Source organism: Sebastes umbrosus, chromosome 12 (assembly GCF_015220745.1).
Source record: "Sebastes umbrosus isolate fSebUmb1 chromosome 12, fSebUmb1.pri, whole genome shotgun sequence".
In the NCBI taxonomy this organism is placed as follows: Eukaryota; Metazoa; Chordata; class Actinopteri; order Perciformes; family Sebastidae; genus Sebastes; species Sebastes umbrosus.
Window position 1 is genome coordinate 18,726,731 of NC_051280.1, and position 24,150 is coordinate 18,750,880.

Below are 24,150 nucleotides of genomic sequence, written 5' to 3' on the forward strand. Positions count from 1 at the left end.
GAATTTGTGCGTTTTTTAAATTTCAACTTTTTTATTTGAAAGAGCCTGTCAAAACATTGCTCATAAGCATTTTGCTTTGTTTGTAAGTGTACTTATAATTGCTTTATCGTCCTTATGATGAGTTGACATTTGCTATGTCATGCTCACTTACCATTCAATTTCTCTGACATGCTTCATGAAACATTATGCCCTGCCCATATTAGTAACCTCAGACCAATCAAAACTATTCTTACATGTCAACTAGTGTTGTAGCAAGAATGCAAGATCAGTTATTGTGATTGGCTGTAACATTTTAAAGGGCTATGAGGCTCCAACCTTATCTGCCCATTTTACATGATGGACCATTTTACCTGACTCCACCCTACTTCTACTCCACTGCATTTCAGAGGCAAATATTACAGCTTTTTACTCCACCACATTTAGTTAACAGTTATAGTTAGGCCTTCTACTCTTCAGATTAAAATTGTATTTACCTAACGTACGGACTTATTGTACCAGTTTCTAAAATACGATGCATTATTATAGACTGAACTCAGATCTAGCTCCACCTCAACCAACGACAAAATTGAAGTAGTGCTTACATATTTATACATCATTAAAGGTCCCATATTGTAAAAAGTGATATTTTCAGGTCTTTTACATTATAAAGCAGGTTTAAGTGCTGTATAAATACTGTTAAACTATCAAAACGCTCAATATACGGAGAAATACACACAGCCCGTATTCAGAAATTGAGCATTTGAAACAAGCCGTTAGGATTTCTGTCCATTTGTGATGTCACAAATATACAATATTTAGACCATTGCACGGTTTTAAACGTAAACATTCTAAATGGGTCCCAGTTTATTTCCTGTTGCAGTGTATGTAAATAACATCAGCTGACAGGAAGTACACATGGACCCAAGCTGTTGCCTAGCAACGCATTTCTGTTGGAATTCCATTGAAATGCACTAAAACGGAGCGTTTCAGACAGAGGGTGAATACAGGCATATTCAGGCTGACAGTATGAGGAAAATAATGTGTTTTTTGAACATTACAGTATGTAAACATGTTCTAGTAGAAACACAAAATACAAGTATGAACCTGAAAATGAGCATGATATGGGACCTTTAAATAATGATCCAATCATTTTGAAAGCAGGATTTTTACTTGTAATTGAGTATTTCAACGATGTTGTAGGCTATTGCTACTTTAAATTAATTGAATATTTATTCCACTACTGACTGTAAAGTCAAAGACAGATTTTCACAACTGTAGAAGTTGAATTTTAAAATGCAAATAATTAAACACAGACCTGTCCTGCGCTACACTTCTTCTCCTCTTTGTAGGAACCATGTTTGTACGGAAAGGAAGTAGTTTCCTACACGGACGCATTTCCCTGAACGCACCATGGTGTCATCATACGATGCTAGCTGTTAGCTTCTTTTACCTAAACTCTTGTCAGATAATTTAACGACTAATTTAACTTCTGTCAGCGACGCTTGACCGAGTGGGTGTTTGCTTCTCACCGGACGTGTCCAGCTGCTCGTAAGCTGTCGTTAAAGCCCCGGTACCGGTTGCTGCTCGGTGTTTATCGTTAGCTCAGTGCTAACAACAGAGACAGCTAACCAGCTTTCCATGCGTCTACAGCTGCTGTCATCTCAACAGAGATCACTGACAGGTACATTTACACATGTTTCAACCATTGAGCGACTCAGCTTTGGGGATTTTAACCTACCTGTTAATGTGTCTATATTTGACATAATAGAAAGAAATGCTGATTGCCTAATTATTTATTTATATGCCATATTTACAAAAAAAATAAAGACCATGCTTGCATAGTATACAGTACTGACACACCAACAACTGACAATAACTGCACTATACTGTGTAGTGACTGTGCAATAGCATTACTACTCAGGTGTAACTCATACTGTGCAATAAAAATGTGCTGTGCAACAAGCAAATGTTCCAGTTTTCAACACAGCATGTGGTCTTGACAACACATTACAGCCACACAGTACTGCTGTGTGTGATAAAATGATATGATGAAATAGGAGCAGTATATACAGTATTGACAATAAACAGACTATTATAAAATTGCACAAGTGGAAAAATGATATTGTACAGTGAGAATGAAATGAAATTCCACCTGAACATATTGCACAGTATGAATTACACCTGAGTAGTATTGATATTACACAGTCAGTACACAGTATAGTGCAGTTATTGTCAGTTGTTGGTGTGTATGTACTGTATACTATGCAAGCATGGTCTTTTTTGTAAATATGGCACATAAATAAATAATTAGGCAATCAGCATTTCTTTCTATTATGTCAAATAATAATAAAGGAATATCTTATTTTATCTTATCTTATCTTAACATCCAGTACTTAAATCAAGAATGGGACAATAACCACAATTCTGACAATGTAATCAAAGCATTTAACGTCTCTTATAGAGACAGGAAACAGTGAGTAAACTATATAATACTACTAATAAAACAATTTAAATTTAATTGCAGGGGGGTTTTGAAAAAGCACACTATGAGAAATACATTCACTTATTAAACGATATTTAGGGAGGCACATCCTGGGCAATGACTTATTATATGTTATAACAAAAGGTGATCTTTTCAGTAGTTTTATGGCTTTCGTGTTTTTTTTTTTTTTTTTTTTTTTACAAATTTCAATGATTTGACAAAGTATTTTATTTCATTAATAAACACAGTAGAATTTGTCTTTTTGCTTTTTCCATTTAAATACATGAATATGATGCTTTCCCATCAGACTTTCTGTATTAATTACAGAAGAAATGTGATAGTTTAGATTTCCCATATAAAATAAGACTTCTGTCAGGCTAGTACAACATCCAGTACACAGCTGTACTGTGTGGCTGTAATGTGTTGTCATGACCACATGCTGTGTTGAAAACTCTCACATTTGCTTGCTGCCCAAAATACACACAGAAATTTAAAAAACTGCACACTTTTAGAGAGTCTACCTCATGTATATGTATATGTATATGTATTTAGTATTCTAATGTAGAGAAAAAAAAATTGCTTCATTGTGTAATAATCATTTAGCCTTAGTGTTGAGTCCCCAAAAATGAGTTATTGAATTCAATACCAACAGATGCATAAAGTGGCTACCTTTGGTAAGATAGTTAACCTCAAAGCTGCTTCATCAAAAGTCTCACAAGAAGTTATTCACAAACTATATACAGATTATGCAAGCTTATGTCTCTATACAACATCTAATCACATACGATCATTTATTTGTATATACACATAAAAAAAGATTTTGATCTGAGTTGTGGTACGTTTTAGTTTATATGAATATGACTCTCTGTTAATCCGTGTGTCCCTCTCTCTTAGCCGTCTCCAGCAGACATCATGGAGCTCCAGGCGGTGTTGATGGCCGCTGGCGGGGGTTCTCGTATGACTGATCTGACATACAACACTCCCAAAGCAATGCTGCCTGTCGGCAACAAGCCCCTCATGTGGTACCCGCTGAACCTGCTGGAGAGGGTGGGCTTTGAAGGTGAGCGCTCAAAGTACTTCTTCTGCTACTACAACAACTACATCTAATACCCCTATTACTGCTACACCTGGCTCAATTACTGCTTCAACTATTACTTAATACTAGGAGAAGTATTATTCATCTTTTCAGCATATCTAAGGATGCTTAAACAAAAATGTCACTACGCTAAAATATAAAACAAGTTAATACAGTAGAAAAATAAGAAATAATTAAGGTCTTTCTCTCTCAGTCTTACTTTTTGTCATCATTAAGGAATGTGTGGAGAATTTTTATTTCACCCTACACATGATTAACAAGTTAAAAGATGGCTGAAAGATTAATTTTAGAAATGCAATGCACTGTCAGCCAGGTCTGATACTGTTTCCTCGTCAGATCTTCACATTAATTGGATGTGATGGTTGTGGCTTCATGTGAGCTGTTGGCCTTCCATCCAGACTGGTGTCAGTGACAGACAGGGGTGGAAAGTGTTACAGGAGTGCACTGGCATTCTTGATTGTTTCCACATAAAATGTAAAGAAGCAGAAATAAAGCCAGCACTTCTAGTGTGAGTTTATGTGGCCCACTGGGAAAACTTGGAACAAAAAGTGTGCAAACTTCATTTTAGCATTAATGTGGAAAGAGGAACTTTAAGAGAAAAGATCACCTTGTATTCAAACACAAGGACTATAATTGTTTTTCATTTTAAACATAAGTATTGCATAGGTAAACCTACTGGTTTAAAGTCCCAAGTAAAAATCGATGTCCCTTAAATATTTACGTTTTTTTAGAGAGCAAATGTTACTGAGATACCTAAAGAAAAAACAGATATTGTTGCACTTTATCCTTTCCCTATGGTATAACACGGACAGGTTGACGAAGAAGATCATACAAACTTTAATATATTTATTGGAATTACCAAGAAATTCTTATCAACTGTGATTGAAAAAATAAATATAAATTGCAGTTGACGTTCATTGTGGGTGGCTATAAAGTAAGGGATAATGTACAGCGAGCCGGTCATTGTTGCTGATTCCGCTTCGCATCGGGGTCTTGCGTCGCCCTGAAGGGGTTTATTTGACAACAATGACCCGCTAGCTGTACATTATCCCGCTTATTACATGACTACTTACTTAAGATATCAATAATTTGACACAAAAATGGTCCTACAGAGTCCGAGATCAGAACTGCATCCATAGCAACGGTATGCTATAAAAATATAACACAACATCGAATGCCTTGATTTACCAATCAGAATCGAGTATTCAACAAAGCCGTGTAATACAGACAGAGAGCAACCAAGGAACTACAAACTATCTAATCTATTGTGATGGATGAATTGCAGAATTTAATGTTGCATGTAGATCACATTTCCTCTGCTTGTCTGTGCAAGTCTGAAACACAAGCAGCTCGGACTGTATTTGATGAGATTTCATCACTGGTGTTGAAATATACTGAAATAAAAAGGAAATAGTTACTTTAAATAAAATGTGGTACACCTTCTATGAAGCATTTTAATAACAAGACCAAATAGTAATTCTTTCATTGTCAGTACCTGGCTAGTAAAGTACGAGTACATTTGCAAACTGCCCCCAGCAACGTTGCTCCTTTCACTGCATAAAAACAAGTTTACAACTGTGCTGCTTTTTCTAGACGTACTTTCACCAGCTTGTCATCACATCGTCAGCCATTGTCAGGTGTGCATTTCCTGTCTAGATTTACAGTCCAGATTTTTGTGCTGCAGCATGCAGTAGGTCCAGAAACTCTGGGCTTATAAAGGGATTTGTTGCAGTATGCTGTTCTTGCCAGTAAACAGGGCTGTTTGTTATAAAAGCCTGTAGGTCCTCACTAGCCTAAATAAAACTAGCTTTCTATACATAATCATCCTGTGTGGCCGGCAGTTTACTGTGTGCAGCCAGCTAGCCAAAGCCCTGCAATTTGGTTTTACTAGGCTGACACAGCTAGAGTGAACAAATGGCCAGTAGAAAACATTTTATGCAGACGAGGCTAATTAAACCAGACAGATTCTGCAATGCTCTACATTCATAAAGTGGTCTGTTAATGTTATTACCAACTTTATTAAAAAAAAAAAAAAACCCTGATTTAAGATTTAGGATGTATCATAGTCAAATAAACATCTTATGTGGATTTCTTTTTTCTATCTTTGTACTGGTGTTCTCAAAATAAAAATATGTCTTTGTTTTAGGAGCAAACTATATTGTACATAAGACTTTAGGCTTTAATATGATGTGTTTTAATGCTTGGATTTTATGGATTTCAGTGAGAAAATGCTCATTTTAGAAGAAATGATGAGCATAGCTTATTAGCAAGAAAGGAGCGCTTAACTTGAAAACATTTTTTGCAGCTATTTACTGTACATGATGTCTAATACTTAATTCCTGTGAACTTTGTTTTCAGAGGTGATCGTGATCACCACCAAAGAGGTCCAGAAGATGATGAGCACAGACAGTAAAATGAAGCTGGACGTAAAGATGAAACTGGATTGGGTTTGCATTCAGGAAGATGGAGACATGGGCACCGCAGACGCTCTCAGACACATCCAGCAGAAGATCAAGGTGTGTGTATTTTTTTATATATGTAGAGGTGATTGATCATTAACTGCTTTGGGATGTAGCTAAGGTCATGCCAGTCAAATTAAATTCTGTCCAACAGAATAGTCTTTAAAGGTTTATTTTCCCCTCTGTTGTTCCAGATTTGCAGTGAAAACTTAGAACACTATGTTGTACTTATTATACCTACAGTTAACAACAATTAAAAAAGGTAAGTTTTGCACAATATGATACGTTGTTTTCTATTTGAATGGCAAAAAAAAAAAAAAAAAATGTAAATATCCCATTGACCCACTGACATACGAAATATATTTTCTCTTATTGATTCCATTTAAATATAGTCAGGTTTCATGAATCTGTATTTATTGATAAAGCAAATTGGACAGGGATTTATCATAGTAGATACGCAAGTACATCAACCAAAATATCCTCTGGTATTTTTTTTATTTATTAGTCAGATAATGAACTAATAAATAGCCAACACAAAAGTAGAAGAATTCAAATTCAGTACATTTACATGCACACAACTCGATCACTCTGAATAATTAGCATTTTTTAAATGGTTTGCTGTAACTCTACTACCCCAATATCCTTTATCCTTTAAATGTGTTGTTTATGTCCAGAATAATGAAGACAAAACTTTATTTTTCTACCACTCATCCTGGTGAATGCACCCATTTTCACCCCGTTCACTCTGACCTTTATGTTGTGTGTGGTGAATCAATGCTATAATAGAAAACAGACTGTTGTGAATTAATGAAAAGAGTGCCAGTTCTTCAAAAGATTGAAGTGTTCCAGCGTTGCTGAATAATTATTGTTGACTCATATGACTTTAATTTGAGCAAGATAACATGGTTAAGTTGTTTATAATGAACAACAACAGAGTCTTGCTTTATTATGTGATGCGAAGGGGAGAGCCCAACAATACCTTATACACTTGCCAATACCAGTGTTCTGTGAGCCAGTGTTTCGTAATGAGAGGGACTTTTTCTTGTGTAACGTCGACCACCTAGAACAAAATTGAGAGAGAGGTTTGGAGGTAGAAAAATGACAAAGATTGAGGGGGAGGTTTAGGTGGGCGTTGTGTGTACTGCTGGGTGACCACTGATCCGTGCCTTTCCCTCCCCCGAATGGTCAAGGCTGCTGAAGTGCCTCATTTCACCTTTCTAAAATACACACAAACATGCACAGACGCACGCATTTACACATGCCGACATGGCATCCACGACCCCCAACCCCAATTTCCAGACCCCCCTCTGTATCCTGCCTGCTGATCCCTCCATCCCTCCCTTCATCCGACTCTCTCTAAACAGATGAGGTCATGGTTAAGACTCCAACTCCCTGTGCTGCCAGTTTACCCAGTGCACCATTTATTCTCATCCTGTAGTCATGCACATCTGTGCAACATTTGTGTTTGGGTATGTTCGGGTATATGTCGTCCCTCTTTATATGCCACGGTTCTGACTGACCTCCTGAGACCGTGAAGACGTGTTTCTATGAGGTTTTGTGTAGTTTAGAACTGTTGATGTATTTCTAAAGCAATTGCTCTTGTTTAATGTTTGACTATCAATGACTGCTTAGGGTTGGCTTAGTACTGTTGAGTTTATAGAGATCTGGACTTTATAGTATAATCATTGCTTCCTGTTTAGTTTCTCTATAATTTCTAGGGGTGGGGGAACTAGCCTATTCATTTACCTAAGAATCACAATTATCATCCTCTACCATTTAAGAATAGTGTACGTGAACTACGTCATATTGAGGAAAAAACAGAGACACAACAACTACACACAACTGTGATGCTATGTAGAAGGAAAAATCAATTCAACCTGCCAATCTTCAATGAAGTCAAGCTTTTGGATGCTTTTTCTATTTAATAATCTCCTGGGGAATGAGCTTGACATGACTCATTCAATATGCAAGCTTTTAGTGGTATTTCTGACTCTTACTTAGTGCAGTGCAGTGTGCACTAAAACAGCAAAGACTGACAAAACTGCAGTATGAAATATAAGCTTAATAATGTTGATCAAAGTCAACGTCTGACTGAAACATTGATAAAGAAGGCAGAGAAAAGCCTGTGTATTTTTATTTGAATAAGTTAAGGTAACTGCAGTCATTTGAAGCATTTTACTGGCAGTTCTCTGCAGTGACATTACCAATGCAGTCCTCAGATGAAGCATTTACAACTTTGACTCAAAGATAGATTTTGAATTATATTGTGATACATATTGAAAATATTGTTGGCCAAAATCTTCTATCACGGCATATGTAATAACATACGTAATAACAGTGACAGTATATATCACAAAACAGTAATTGTTCTGTAAATTCAATTAAGAAATGGTTTGAAATAACCATACCATACTTCATCACATTTGATTTTCTTCTTTTATTTGGAACTTCTATACAAAACAAAAACAACGGCCTCACATGAGACAACACTTGAGTTAAAAACAAACACTCTAAACAGTAAACTGCCCTGAGAACAATAATTTCAAGTGTTACAGGTTTTAAGGTTAACAGGTGCAAATATATACCAGCCTGACTTCAGTCAGTGCAAATATATAAACCACACAAATTTGTATTTTAGAGTGGATCAAAAGAAAACAAAGACTGACTTTTCCTGCAGGGTTTGCTCATATTTCAATTAGAAAAGCTGGCAAAATACTGTTAAAAGAAACTACAGTGTGCAAATGTCAGGTGAGGATTGCGACATGTTGCGAGGTCATTCGACAATAGCTACCGTGGTTGCAACGGTATTACTAAATTTCTACCAGTGGACATATTTCTACTGTCGCACGGTACATACTGGCCTATCGCCTAGGGCTGACCCGAATGCGTCGAAGCTTTGACCGTTATCATAGTAATCGAACTCCAAATCAGTATTCGAATACTTCATTTTTTATATATATATATATATAAATATAGTATGTTACAATTATAATTATGTATAAATCCCCAAATAGCCAATGAAATAAGGAATAATCCCGCAATTCATATTCAACATGAATTATTATTAGTTATCCTCAGACGGATATCGCTGTTTGTTGTGTGTTGAAAAATCTGTGAAGTGTGCTTCCAGATACCGTCTCTATTTAGAGCGTACAACATCAAACGTACATTTGAAGACATAAGTGTCCTGCCACGGCGGCTCATTACGTTCTTCACTACAAAATCAGCCGGCTTTGCTTTTGAAAACAGATCTAGCAGAGACTTAAAATGCCGAATTTGTTGTGACAAGTGAGTTTAATGTTTTTTTCCTCTGGCATTTGAGTGGGTCTGTACAGATACTTATTATTCTCTTTTGCTCAAGAGTTGTTTGATAGATGCATAGTATAACTACACACACACACACACATACACACTTAAAGAGGACTAGCTCCAGCATGCTCCCATTGAGAATAGTGGAGTCCCTAATCCTTTGAGCAGCCAGCTAGATTAGAGGCATTGAGTTACACACATACTCACACACTGGAGGGTGATGAGTGAGGAACTGTAACCATGGCCTGCCAAATCCCAGCACAGAGATCACTCAAACTGTCAAACTGATGCATGAGTACAGTAGAGACGCACACACTCACTCATCTCTTTACACAAACACCCTCCCATGAGGGGATTTGGTGTAACCTATCAAACAAAATACTTACAGGAACCAGAGTACACTGTGGGTGAACAGACTAGGTCACTCCTCTTGATTACTGAATAGAGAGATTACAAGCAGCATATTTTATTTTGTTCACTCTTCAAACAGCAAAGTTGCACAAACATTGAGGGATGTGCCTGATTATTACGCAGGTCTTTCACAATAAGCCAAACTAATGAAAGGAGTACTTTACATGCACTTTTTGCTTTGTATGCTTAAAGCCTCTCTGACATTCGTATTATCATTCAGGCTTAATCATCTGGCAGGATGAGTGCATGCAGGCTAAAAGAACTATATATACATTGGTGTTACTGATTCAAAGGTTCACCTTTAGTCTACATATGTTAGTCAGCTTGTAAGACTCGAGACAAAAGGTGAAGATGGAGAGAAGAGTGAGAGATGGAGCCGAGGCTTTTCATTTGAGAGGGACACGGCAAACATACTTTTTTATTTCTTCCTGCCTCTTAATCATCTTGCTCTCCACCCTTTTCTTCCTTCCTGTGACACACATTAGTTTAAATTTCCTTCTCGTGTGTTATGTTAATCCAAGGTTTGGACACAGTTCATGTTAAAAGTGGCCCGCATTACACAAAGGATCCGATAGTGATGGAAATGCTCTAGTTCGGTATTTGCTGAGACAGGCTAGTCGTGCTAAATTACGTTTGAATGACACGATAATCAGTCATTTTGCGTGCAATAAGAACGCCGTTCTTGCTTTTGGTGTGTCATTTTTATACCAGTTTATATTGACAGCTATGGAAGCGCATCCGCGTGAGATGAGAAAAAACGCCTATGGTGGACAGGAGGGGCCACGATATTCCAAATCCTAATATAGCGAAGGCATGATCCACCCTCCTCTGTCTCTGATTTGCTTACCCTTCTTATTCTTCAATCTCACTCCTCATGCCTAAACCTAACTAATCAAACCAACGAAGTCAGTGACCACTAGCCAATCAGAGGCAGAGTAGTGCGGGCCATGCCTTCGCTATAGCAGGATTCGTAATTTTAGGTGAGGGCCCGTGGATGGGTCCAACAAACACAGGACTATGAACCAGGAGACCGATGATAGTGTCCTAAAGTGTTGAGTTATTTTGAAGTTACGTTAGTGACGTTTTTGACGTGTTTTCCGTACTTCTGTTACGTTGTTTCTGTACGTATTTTACTCAGTTTACGTAGTTATTTTAAGCCCAACCATGATGTTTTTCCTAGACCTAACTAAGTGGTTTTCTTGCCTGAACCTAACTGCGTTCGTTACCGTAGTTTTGTTGTTTGGCGTAAACAAAAAGGCTAAAATGCGTTCTCATGATACGCAGAATGTGCTTGTAATGTCGTGCTATTTATATGCCTTCCCATGAGCTCGGGTTGGCTTAGGACATGAACTACAGTTAATGTGAGTTTATAAATAGGGAGCATTTTGCCATGGTTTTAAACAAGGGGCAAGGGTTACAGTCGATGTTACTCGCCTACATCAGCCAACCAAAAAACTTAGAAGAAATCAACTGAAATCTGCTTAATGCTGCAGAACTGGGGTATAATTCACAGTGGTATTAGTAGGACTAGTCATTTTATTTCTTGTAAAGCTTAAAAATATTTCTTAATAGAGCTTTAATTTGAACAATTTTGTGGTTTAGTATAAATAATGGAAATTATTGAGTTACTTAAAAACCCTTAGTGACAAAGGAGAGAAAACAACCGTGCAAACATTATTCGATGATGTTAAAAAAGCCTTCATCAAACATTTCCAAGTATTTGTTAAAGTGGGTCGAGATTGTGTAAGCAGAAGTTTTGGACCACTGGGACAAGTGTGTGTCAATGTGTGTGTGTGTGTGTGTGTGTGTTTGTGTGCATCAGTGTGTGTGGTCCTGACCTGTCCAGAGATCGTGGCTGTTGAAAGGCCAAAGTGTCTCTGTCTCTCCAGCTGACTCCACTCTGCTGTCGCCTCAGTGTGTGTGCGTGCGTGTGTGTGTGTGTGTGTGGGGATTGATTGAGTGTATGTGTGCGGCGCGCATACTTGTGTGCTCTGTTTCTGAACATGTGTGCTAGCTTGCCCGTGTGTGTTAGAGGGAGGAGAGAGTTGAAAGGTCTCAGAGTTTCAGTGTCAGTAGATCTCCTGCAGACACCACCAGCTTCGCCGTGGCAGCTTCCTGTCGCCAGGTCCAGACCAGGTTATGCTGGGAGTTACCTTGAGGTCAACTACACGACCTCTGACCTCACTGATACCAGCCCTTTCTGCACACACACTCGCACGCTCTTCAACATTCAGCGCTCGTTACTTACAAAATCAAGTGAATTCTTTAATCCGCTGTAGTTTCTACAACCCTTAATCCTCATTTTCAAGTGTTTCAAATCAACTGGTGAACAAAAGCAGGTTGAAGTGTGCTACAGGTTACAGCTTGCTTCCTCTCCAAATTCATTAAGAATGTAGAAGACAGAAAAAAGATGTGTGCTGACGCATTTTCATTGGCTTCTTCATTTATTGTTCATCAGGTTAAACGGTTAAGGCGATGGTCATGTTTTCAGAAATATCTTAAGATGCATCCTTTTACATACGCTATATACTATATTACACCTATATACTGATGTGTTTCAGTGAATGTAGATTTTTGCCTCCGATCATCCCTTTTCTCTTCAGTCCTTCCTGCATCCCTCCTTCCATCTTTGTATTTTTATACTTCCTTTCTTTTCTGTCTTTGTTTTTGACAGTGGCCCCCCTCCTCTCTCGCTCTTTCTTTCCCTCCTTCCCTCCGTCACAGACAGAGTAAAGATGTCTCTGTCATGAAAGCGGCTGGTGCTAATGGTGGGATTAGTTCTTATGCTGACAGCCTTCATCACTGGACATACAGATGGATACCGCACACAGACACACAAATGTGGGCGCACCCACATGTAAACACACGTACACACACACACATGCAGTCATGTAACGTCCACGGAGGCCAGTTAATAGGATCGATGTCTGTTTGGTGCTCTCTGTCGTTGGTGGTAGAGTAAGTGATACGCCTATGGAATTCACAAGCTGTGTATTGCGATACAGTTGGTTCACATATTATTCTTATATAGCTGGGATGCTGAACATAGTTTGAGTTTATGATGAAGTAATCTCTGGAGGGTGAAAGACATAAAGAATATTCTTTCTCTGATGATGGAGGGTTTCTCTTAAATAAGCCTGTGTTTTGTCATTTTGGAAATCAAGCAGCAGGATCCTTTGTGTCATTATGATGTTTGAGCAGTGCTGTTTTTGGATCAGTTCTTAGGAAGATGCTAAAAGACGGCCAGCCTAGCTTGTTGTTCTTGGTAAAAGAGGGAGGTAGGAAGTTATTTATGGGATATTGTGTCAGTGTCTGCCAGGAGAATGATAGAAAAATGAACCAGGCCTTGATACGGTTTGATACATATTTGGATTATATTTGCAAAGTTAGAGGTGGCCTTGATTTATTTTACCCATTTATTTTTTTCAGATATATGATCGCTGAAACAGTGAACACATCAGATATGTCATCTGTCAAGCTCTTAAATGGTCCTTAAAAACAATAAATGGAAAAATTACAACTAGTGCAAAAGAGTAGAGCAAAACTTTAGGGCTGCAACTAACAATTATTTTCATTGTCGGTTAATCTGTATTATTTTATTGATTAATCCATTAGTTGTTTGGTCTATGAAAAAATGTTGATCAGTTTTGCTCAAAGCCCAAGATGACATCCTCAAATGTCTTGTTTTGTCCGCAACTCAAAGATATTCAGTTTACTGTCATAGAGGAGTAAAGACACCAGAAAATATTCACATTTATGAAGCTGGAATCAGAGAATTTTGACTATTTTTCCTTAAAAAATTACTCAAACCAATTAATGGATTATCAAAATAGTTGGCGATTAATTTAATATTTGACAACTAATCGATTCATTATTGCAGCTCTTCAAAATGTCAAATGCATTTAGCAAACAGGTGTGCAGCAGAAAGGCCAGCTACTGTTTGATCTTTAAAGTATCCTATAGGCTGTTTCTCTGTTGTTGGAAACATTCATGTGTAATAATCGTGAACATAGATTGGTAAATTTTACCACTAGCTAAATATATAATATCTCTTGACTGCACAAGGCTCAGTAATGTCAAAGCTTTTCATTTTCAGTCATTTCTTTGCATTCATTGCTGTGACGTTACTGTACATATAGTGATGTTTATGCAGCTGAAGGACACTAAGGGAACATGTATTCAAACCTTTCATATTATAGCACACTTTCAAACAAAAGGATCAGCTGACAAGAAACAGACACACTCTTAAGCAAAAACAATGAAATGAAGCAGGATTTATTACTTACTGTCACCAGAGTTTAAGTCACTTTAACGCAAGCCCTACAAATGTATGTGTGTGTGTGTGTGTGTGTGTGTGTGTGTGTGTGTGTGTGTGTGTGGGTTTGGCCTGTATACAAGCAATGCTAAACTTGGAGGAGCTCACTGTTGACCAAGAGCAGTTATTTCTTCATTCTCCTCTTTTTCTGTCTATATGTTTATCTCAAAATCCTGCTCAGTGAGCCAGTTTCTGTTGTGAATATTGAACATTGAACACAGTCCAAGCTCTCGTGTCCTGAGGTGTTTATGTGGAGCGTCGTCACCACATATATTTATGTGTAGTCTACGTGCATGCCGAGATGACTGTCGTGAGTGAGCAAACCTCACTTTATAAACATGACTCGCCCTTCACTAGCTATATTTCATACTTTTCTGTGTTTTTATGGGCTTTCGTGAAGGGGGGACAGTGAAAATGTCTTTAAAATGACAACAGGTGGGAAGATTTTGTTCCAAAATAGAGCAGAACAAGCCAGAAACATCTATATGAAAGCCTGAGAGATTCCAGTATAGTATGGTCATTTTGTCATATCTTACTGTTACACAGTGAAATGAATTGGCAGGTTTGGATGTCAGTCTCACGTTACTCTCTTTGTCTTTCCAAACTCCCTCTTCAGACGGACGTCCTGGTGGTGAGCTGCGACCTGATAACAGACGTGGCGCTTCACGAGGTGGTTGATTTGTTCAGAGCCCACAATGCAACACTGGCCATGCTAATGAGCAAAGCCCATGAATTCACAGAGACAGTCCCGGGCCAGAAGGGCAAGAAAAAGACAGGTAACAGGAAAAACTAATCACAGGAGATGTTACTGTTGACATTACATGTATGACATGATTCTGATATGATGTATGACTGGTCTTAAAATTATCATTTTTAATTCATTCATTTCAGTGAAGCTCTTATGGGATAGTTTGAGTGTTTTGAAGTGGGGTTGTATAAGGTACTTATCCATAGTCAGTGTATTACCTACAGTAGATGACGGTCGGCACGCCCCCAGCTTGGAGAAGCAGACAGGAGTTACCGCACAGAACCAAAGCAATGTACTGCTGTGGACGGGGACGACAGCAAAATGTATTTTAGCCACTTAAAAGAAAGGCCCAGCTTAAAAAAATAATATCAGCTTAAGTGTACGCTATATTTAGAATATTTTTGCCGGTTTACCTTGCCATCAGACAGCCGTTTGCGACCGGGAACCTAAGCCGTGGTATCCATCTATGCTCTCGCCAAAGAGAGAGCCACCAGACTCCATTGGAAAAAAAAAACTGTAATATTACCTCGCAGTACACGGGTGTTGCTGGTCTACCGCTGCCTCGATTGGTTAGTTTGTTTGTGCTACTGTGTGTTACCTCGGTGAATCCGAACTAACCAAAGTCACACAATAACACAAACAAACTGACCGATCGAGGCAGCGGTAGACCAGCAACTCCCGTGTCCTGCGAGGTAAAATTACAGGGTCTGGTTGCTTTGGCGAGAGCATCGATAATGGCTTCAGTTCCCTGTTGGAAACATAGACTGTATAGCTGTCTCACGGCTAAAGGTAAACTGGCGAAAAATTCTAAATATAGAGTACACTTAAACTGATATAGAGGAGGTATAAAAGTGGACCTTTCTTTTAGGTGCTTCCGTATTGGTACTCCTGTCTGTTTCTCCAAACTGTAGGCGTGCCGACCGTCATCTACTGTAGGTAATACACTGACTATGGATAAGTATCTCATACAACCCAACTTCAAAACACCCAAACTATCCCTTTAATGTCTATCGTTGTGTTGTGCAATTGCTCCATGAATATTAAAGAAAGGAAACAGGCTTCCTCATAAATTTAACCAAAGCAAAAGTGCTAAATATTTGACTTACTGTTCGCCTCCATTGTTTTGTGTTAACATTGAATATTGTGTATTTTCTCCCAGCTGAACAGAGAGACTTTGTGGGAGTGGATCAATCGGGGAAGAGGCTGCTGTTCATGGCCAATGAGGCAGATCTGGAGGATGGGCTCTCAATTAGGAAGTCTATCATGAGGAAGTAAGTAATTTTAAAAAGCCTGGCGGGTGGGTTCACCCACATTACAAAAACACATTTTGTCTCTTACCTCTAGTGGTATATATATATATATATATATATATATAACCCATATATAAGATATCTTCTTCCATCCCAATACAATGGACGTGAATGGAATGGAAGTTTGTGGTGCTCACAGCATTGAAAAATCTCATTTTATACCAGGCCTTTGGACACCTCTAGTGCAACTTTGTGGTATATTCATGACTAAATATCGCTGGGAAGAAAATAGTTTTGTTAATTAGGTGACCTGACCCTTTAACGATCGATGTTTTTGTTTGTCCGTAGTTTCTAGTTTGTTGTCGAGAGCAGATATTTTGCTTTCTAATCAGTCGGTGTGTTTTACGCTGAAGGCTCTGTGTGGGATTTTTGTTACAGGAAAAGTACTGTAGGTAGGTTTTCGTTTCTGAGTCCTAAAGTGCATGTATGTGTGAGAGCGGGTGTTTTGGGAGCTCGTAAATACTTCATGGAGCCAAAGCCACTGTAAATTCTGGCCAATAAGAGGGGGGCCAGAGCAGCTGCTTGCATGCTTCCCTGCACAGAGAAATCTTCAGCCACACACACACACACACGCATACAGATATATACATACACACATTCTGTCTTTTTCACACACACAGAAATGCTTACATGAACACACACAGAAACACGACCTCGAGGTGGACATTGATGGAGAGAAAACACTCACACGTTGTCATCGGTGTTATGGAAACACTAGCCCAGAGCTAAACATTTATGGCTTACATTGACGGACTTAAAACGTTTAAATCACCTCTGATCATTTATACACACACGTCACACAACCACACGAAACAGATTTCTCTCCACGTACTGTATTTATCGCCTAAGGTAATACATACCAGAATAAATTCCAGAGTTCTGGATTTTTATAACCCTCCACTGGGTAGTTTTACGAGATCTGACTGTTTTGCACATCAGTACCATCCAGGTCACGTCGTCATGGCACATCGTACACACACTACAGGTGGCTTCCTTTGTAATTTGTATTTTATATGTGCACACGGTCTCATTCATGGAACATTTGTGCTCGCCAGTTTGATCCCAACTTGGGTCGTTTGCACAAAAGACTTAATGCCCAGGCACATCAAACTGACATCAAAGAACTAGCGGCGATGAACGCCGGCCATTGCATCACCTCATGTCGCCTTTGTCTTGGCCAAAAAGTTGCACTCAAAGACACCACAAAGACTACAGCCAACGGCGGACTACCACATTCGTTGTGCCTGAGATGAAATAACTCTCCACACCAGCAGGTTGCGGTAGTCTGGATTCGTCATTTGAAAAGAGAAACCAGAAGACCGAGGACAGCGGATATACAAGCTGTTGTTATGATACATACATGAAACAAAGTGGCGTTTGCCGACCATTTTCACATCACCCTCACTCACTAGTGAGTGATTTCTCCGCCGCCGATTTAACATACTAAATTGGCCGAAAAAACCCTGTCACTGGCAGACTACAGCCGAAAAAACTAGAGTGACAGATGCTCACCGACGGCCCGAAATTGGTGTGTCAGGGCCTTTAAGTTTTAAATTATTATTATTTATTTTACTTCAGTACTTTTTAATTTTGTGCTGACAGCATTCACAGCTCCTACTCCCCACAGGGCCCGCCAATCAAACGTTTTATTTTGTCTCAATACAGATTCTTAATTATTTCATCCTCTTCACTTCATTCTTTCAGCTATCTCTCCCTTATTCTGCGCATCCTTCATCCATTCTTTCATTCTTGTTCAAACTCCGTCCTGTGCATTTTTTTTTTCCTCCTCTCCTTCTCTATGGTTTCCACATGGTTGAGGTGTGTTAGCTCAAAATATTCTGCACATGTGAGATAGTTTGACCTGGAAATTGCTTAAACGGTGTGAAAGGACTCCAGCAGAGCTTCCCCTCGTACATTACAGCTCCACCTGTCAGGGTCTCTCGGATGCAGGCCTGCAGGAACGGTTGACTACTTGTTAATAGGCAGATTCAAAATCAAAAAAGTTCGGATCATGGGAGAGATTCAAGTAAAGCCATTGAGGTTCATGTTAGTTACAGTCAGTATAAAATACATCCATACTTGGCCAGTGCTTCTGCATAATGTGCCTTTACTAACATGGTAACGTGGTTGCTTGGGATATTTCTTCTGTTTTGATGTTCAAATCGTTACATAAACAATCAAGCAGGGAAGTTTAAATAGGCTGCATCTCATTTTTGAGAAGCATATCTAAAGTGCAGTGACCTTTTAAGATATTGGACCAGGAGATGGTTGCATCTGTTAGCAATGATGGCAGAAGACAGAGGGGCTAAAACCCACCCAATCAACACAAATACCACATGCTGAACCTTCCAAACATTTAATAACTTCCATTGCAGTTCAACGAAAGGGCAGGATTACATTAATGCAATAACACATTTCAGAAACAAAACATTTCTACTGTTTTACAGCATAAATTATGATTATATGCAGTACTCTATGGACTGTAATCAACATATGCTACTAATGTCTATATAGACTGGAAGCCATAAAGAGATAATTTAATAATTATTATATTTTATGTATACTCTCATATATGAGTTTTTTTGTGTATCCGTTTTATTTGTTTTATGGATATTTGTTTACTTGCTGGCTCGTTATAGTTTTTTGAAAATGTCAGAACGTCTGAATCATTTGGCAGGCTCGAAAGCTAAAATCTAAATGTTGGCAGGCGTGTCAGTCTGGTTTTCATTTTCCTTTTTCTGTAGCCTTTCTTCAACATTTTTGATATTTCAAAACATTAATGTTAGGCCCCGAAACGATTACTCAATTAATCCATTAGTGGCAGAAATTTAATGAAATTATTTTGATGATCGATTTAATCGTCATTTATCAAACAAGAATGGCAAACACATGCTGGTTACTGCTTCTCAAATAAGATGATTTGCTGCTTTTTCTCTGTTTTACATCATTGTAAATTAAATATTGTGTTTTGGATTATTTGTTTGACAAAAACGCAGTTTTAAGACCTGACTTTGCCCTCTGGAAAACTATTCTTTAGACGTTTTATAGACGAAATAGGATGATCTCGCATACCAAATGTGCTGGTCAGTCATCAAGAGTAACCTTACTACACCAGCAGGTCCATGTGCACTTTAGGCTTATAACACAGGTTCAAATATGTGAGTCAGGTCAATTAAGGAAGCATCTGTAAGACTAGCTTGGTATTAAGGGAATCACACACATTTTATTTTGGAAGCAATAGTTGCATGCCCTGAATAAGTCGTAAGCTCTTCAGCCCGCTTGGCTCTGTAGTGGAAACCTGACTAATGAGGGTATTAACAGTCAATCTGCTGCGTCTGAGTCATCGTCCGCTGTGGGGTTTTAGTTGTAACTAAATAAGATATTATGCTGTGTGTGTTTGAGAGAGCGAGAGAGAGAGTGTGACTCCTCTCTCCCACCGAGGACTTTGGTGGTACTTTAGCCGTCCGTCATTAATCCAAGGAGGGTTGAGTCATCCTCGCCTGCAGAGGCACTAAATTCCTGCTCCCTTTGACACCGAGCTCTACAGCACTCACAGCAACCAGAAATCACATGATGCTGCTGGAAAAGCAACATGTTTACCCTCGTTTGGGAAATGCAAGATGTTTGCTGTAGTTTGATTCTGCAAAATGTGTAAACTAATAAAGTGGCATGTGGTCAGTGTTTTGAATCAGAAGGACAAGCAACCCTTAAAAAATGGGAAAGAATGTTTGAGTGAATGCCTTCCTGGTTTTAAAAAAATCCCATCTGATCAGGTGTTCAGGGCAATTTAGTTTAGGCTTGAAGATGAAAATGGTCTGGATTTTGGGGATTTAAAGAAAAAACAATGTTATTCAATTTTCAATTCAATTTATTTTTATATAACGACAAACAGAAGTTGCCTCAAGACACTTTTCATATAGAGCAGGTCTAACCGTACTCTATAATTTAGAGACCTAACTAGAGATCCCCCATGAGCAAGCACTTGGTGCAACAGTGGCAAGCAACCTGAGTTATAACCTGGGTAATGTCATCATTAAATAGAAATATACTAGAAAAAGTGAGACATTGCATTTCAGGTTGTGTTCCATTTGTATTGGTGTAGCCGGAAAAAAAAATATTATAAAAAAAACGATTTGTATATATTTTTGTTTTGTTTTTGCTGTTGAAAGCTAGAAGTGGGGAAAAAAATCGGTTCACCCATGTATTGCAATTTCTTTTTTTACGATTTTGAAATCGAGTTTTTAATGCCAGAATCCATATAAGGCTTTCATTTGAGTCTATACGGAGGTAGAAGGAAATTACCACTGTTATTGTTGTAGTCTGAGTAACTTTTTCCAAAGTAAAAGTTCCTAGAAGTGTATGATTCAAGTTTTACCCATGGTCTAGTGCTAAAAAAGTTAACAAAAATCGCAATAAATCGTAATATCAAATCGCAATACTTGTAGAATCGCGATACATATTGAATAGGCAACCAAGTATTGTGATAGTATTGAATCGGGAGATAGGCGTATCATCCCAGCCCTAGTGAAGACTCATATATGCTAAAGTAATATTTCAGTGAAATAAAAGGTCATATATTATCTAAAGATTTAACCTTTAGATAATATATGACCTTTTATTTCACTGAAATATTATTTTAGCATATGAAGTAACATTTTGGGTCAGTGTCAGTGCAGGGATTTGTGCCAGTAGGGCCAGTGTTGGTGTTTTCCTGACCTTGAGTGAGACTTGTGTGTTTTCATGCCCTGCCTATAAGGCACGGCTCCGATGTCAAGGTCAGAGTATTTTGGAGAAAATTGGGTGTTTTTTCTTTGCACATCTGTTCTATTTAGGTATTGAATGGGTAATTAGACTGACTTAGATCATGTCTAATCTCACTCTGAGGTACTTTCCACTTTGCCCAAACCATTTCCCACACAGGGTGCAGCACCTATACTTTGATACTCCCTCATTGTCCTCATGCATGTGACCCAGCAATTTTCACTGCGCTCAAATGGAGTCCTTTGACCTCATAAAAACAGGCTGTGGCATAGTGTCAAATCAAACTATTTTTGCTATTGGTTCGCTTTTTGTACTGCATTAAAAAAAAAAATGCTTCTGCTAACATCAAAATAAATGAATACAGTGGCTGGATTAATATAATCAATGGCTGGCAAAACTAACACTTGATTGCGAAACGACTCTGCTGTAAAACGTGTTTTTGTGATGACATTGCATCCCCTATATCTGTTCTTCACCATGCTGCCCTACACTTTTAAGGGCACCTGTTCCTACTCTCTCTCTCTCTCTCTCTCTCTCTCTCTCTCTCTCTCTCTCTCTCTCTCTCTCCTGCCCACCCGCAGGTGCCAAACAGTGATGTCACATGCTGGGTGTTCCCATAAATTCCACTTTAAGGCCCACGATACACACACGCAGGCACACACCTGGGAAATGTTGTATGAATAAATACATTTGACAAACACCCACAGAGCGTGTCTGTGTGTGCACGCACATGTGTTTTTATGCTTTTTAATAAAATAGCTTAACACAGACGGACACACACACACACACACACACACAGTTTGATTTATGGCTTTCAGCATCTGGTTGTAAAATATGTGTGACCAAGCAATCCTCCTGAGTCCCTCTAGTTATACCGCGAGCCTGGTGAGGAGAGGGAGAGTTGAAAGGAGAAAGCTGGAAAATTGAGGAAGGAAGTGAGCGGAGGAGAGGTAGAGGTGTGGCATCATTCACTTTTCATTCAATCCCATGCCAGTTTCAATATCCTATCCTGGATCATGACAGATATTTCATTTGACATTTATTATTGCACGGCTCTGTTGAATACCCGATTCTGATTGGTCAATCACGGCGTTCTACGGTCTGTTATTTCTTCACAGCAGACCGTTGCTATGTACAACAGACCGTTGCTATGGACAGAGCTCTGATGTTGGACTCTTGCGGACAACTTTTGTGTCAGATTATCGATTTCTTAAGTAAGTAGCCGTGTAATCAGCAGGATAATGTACAGAGAGCCGGTCATTGTTGTGAAATAAACCCCTTCAGGGCGATACAAGACCACATCGACCATATTTCACAACAATGACCCACTCGCTGTACATTTATTATACATTTAAATTCTTATTTTGGTGACACCCACAACACACACTTGCAGTGTTGGTTCTACTAGCATTCATTTTTGTTTTTGGCTACCACCCAGATTGTTTGTAACATAACATTGAATCTCAGATTTAGTTTCTATTGATTTTAGCATGAAATTATATAAATCTGCGTGCTCAGATCTGAACATCACTGTGAACATCTGAACATCGTGTCTGCTTTTGATTTTGTCAAAGTTACGTTATTGTTGTGTGCTAATGAGACGCAGACTTTTCAAATCAATCTGCTTTTACAGCTTTAAAAAATCTAAATCAGCAGCATGCTCTGAAAGATGTTTAGCAGTAATGGAAGGTGTATGTGATTTGTAGTAAATGGACTAAAACATGTAAAAGCACTGGTATGATCCTTTTAGGAACAATGCACCCCGCAGGTTTTATTATGTAGTGATTGAAAGGGCAGAGGAAGAGGAGGATAGGTCGTCAGAGAGGATGAAGGGGTGAGCGTGGATTTGTTTATTGAAACCTGGAGGATGAAATGGTTTTCTTTGGCTCTCGCTTCATAAATGTCACATGTTGAAACTGTGTGAATGAGTGAATGCATGGGTGGGTGACGGTGTGTCTGTGTGCATGTGGCCCCCCCCAGTCAACATAAACCTGTCTCGTGGCAGCAGCTCTGTGGGGCGACATCTACGGTAGCTGACGGAGGACAATAGACAGATGTCACCATCCTCTTGACTTTTATGTGATCTCCTGAATGCGTCTGGTTTTCATCAAATGTTCCAGTCCTATGTGCAAAGCGGAGGTAAATTAAAAGGGCTTTCAGTAAATGAGAAGCAAACTTGAAACATAAAAACAGCAGGTGATGAAAAAAAAATCAAAGCAAATTGTCCTCAAAGTAGCAGCCGGGGTTAAACTGGTTGTCACGAATTTGGTGCAGAGCGGTGGGACTCCACAACAACATATTGTGATGAAAAGTCTAATGTTAACTTTCTGCATTTTTTTTGTGTGTAAAATGTCAAAGACAATGGGCCTCATTCACAAACAGTACGTATGAACGTTTTACGTACAATTCCGGGATTTATCAATATTTTCTGACCTAAATATGTTCTTACTCTGTGAACAAATTCAGATCTGCCTCCGAGCATGCATACGCACAAATGATGAAGGCTGTCTTAATATAAACACACACCTTTTAACTAAATGCATAGCAGATTAAAACCACATTCATTAAAAAAAGGCTTCTATAGACAACAATATTTAAATGAGAATGTCCACATTGAAATGCAACCGTTTTTGGTTTTGATTAGTTTTATTGATGTTGTCTATAATGACCGGCTACTCCACCAATTTCTAGTGCCATGAAATTACACATATTTAGCACAATGTTCAGTCAGGAAATTCTTTTGCTCTTTTCTTTTTCTCTTACAACAACCTCACTGCTCCATGATACACAGTCGTGACAAGAAGAACCCACAAGTTGCGAAACTCTCGTCTCGCGAGATGGTTAAGGTCAGGCATCAACCTCGAATGGTTATGATAGGTCATCGGACAGCGAGCCTCGCAAGAGTTTCACACGTTTTCGCAACTTGTGGGTTACCGTCTAGACACACCTCTAGGCCAACGTATTTCCTTATGTAGAGAAAAGGGGGCGTGGCAGTATGTTGATTGCAAATAGCGGGCACGCGCCTGTCAATTTAGAATGATACTGATTCACTAACATAAGCGTTGTGGTGAGAACAAAATTGGCTGGTGCGCACGTGTCATGAATCCGACAGTAATTTTGCGTGCACACTTGTTTTGAGCACAAAGTAAGAACATTTCTACGCACACATATTAGTGAATGAGGCCCAATGCTGTTTTAAGTGCTGTGAGTTTTTGCAAAGCAGTGATGAATTTATAAAAAGTTCCTCTCTTGACTCTGTGTCTGTCTATCTTTTACCTGC

The 24,150-nt window shown here is 38.8% G+C and overlaps 1 protein-coding gene across 1 annotated transcript in view; it reads left to right on the forward strand.

Annotated features, from left to right (window-relative positions):
- The first annotated feature begins 1,362 nt into the window (after positions 1-1,362).
- eif2b3 (eukaryotic translation initiation factor 2B, subunit 3 gamma) overlaps positions 1,363-24,150 on the forward strand; it is a 37,210-nt gene continuing 14,422 nt past the window's right edge. Inside the window, exons 1-5 of the mRNA XM_037788274.1 lie at positions 1,363-1,660; positions 3,356-3,521; positions 5,916-6,073; positions 14,668-14,827; positions 15,959-16,070. Of these exons, the coding sequence (XP_037644202.1) occupies positions 3,374-3,521; positions 5,916-6,073; positions 14,668-14,827; positions 15,959-16,070 (578 nt within the window). The 5' untranslated portion in view covers positions 1,363-1,660; positions 3,356-3,373. The remainder of the gene's footprint in view (positions 1,661-3,355; positions 3,522-5,915; positions 6,074-14,667; positions 14,828-15,958; positions 16,071-24,150) is intronic.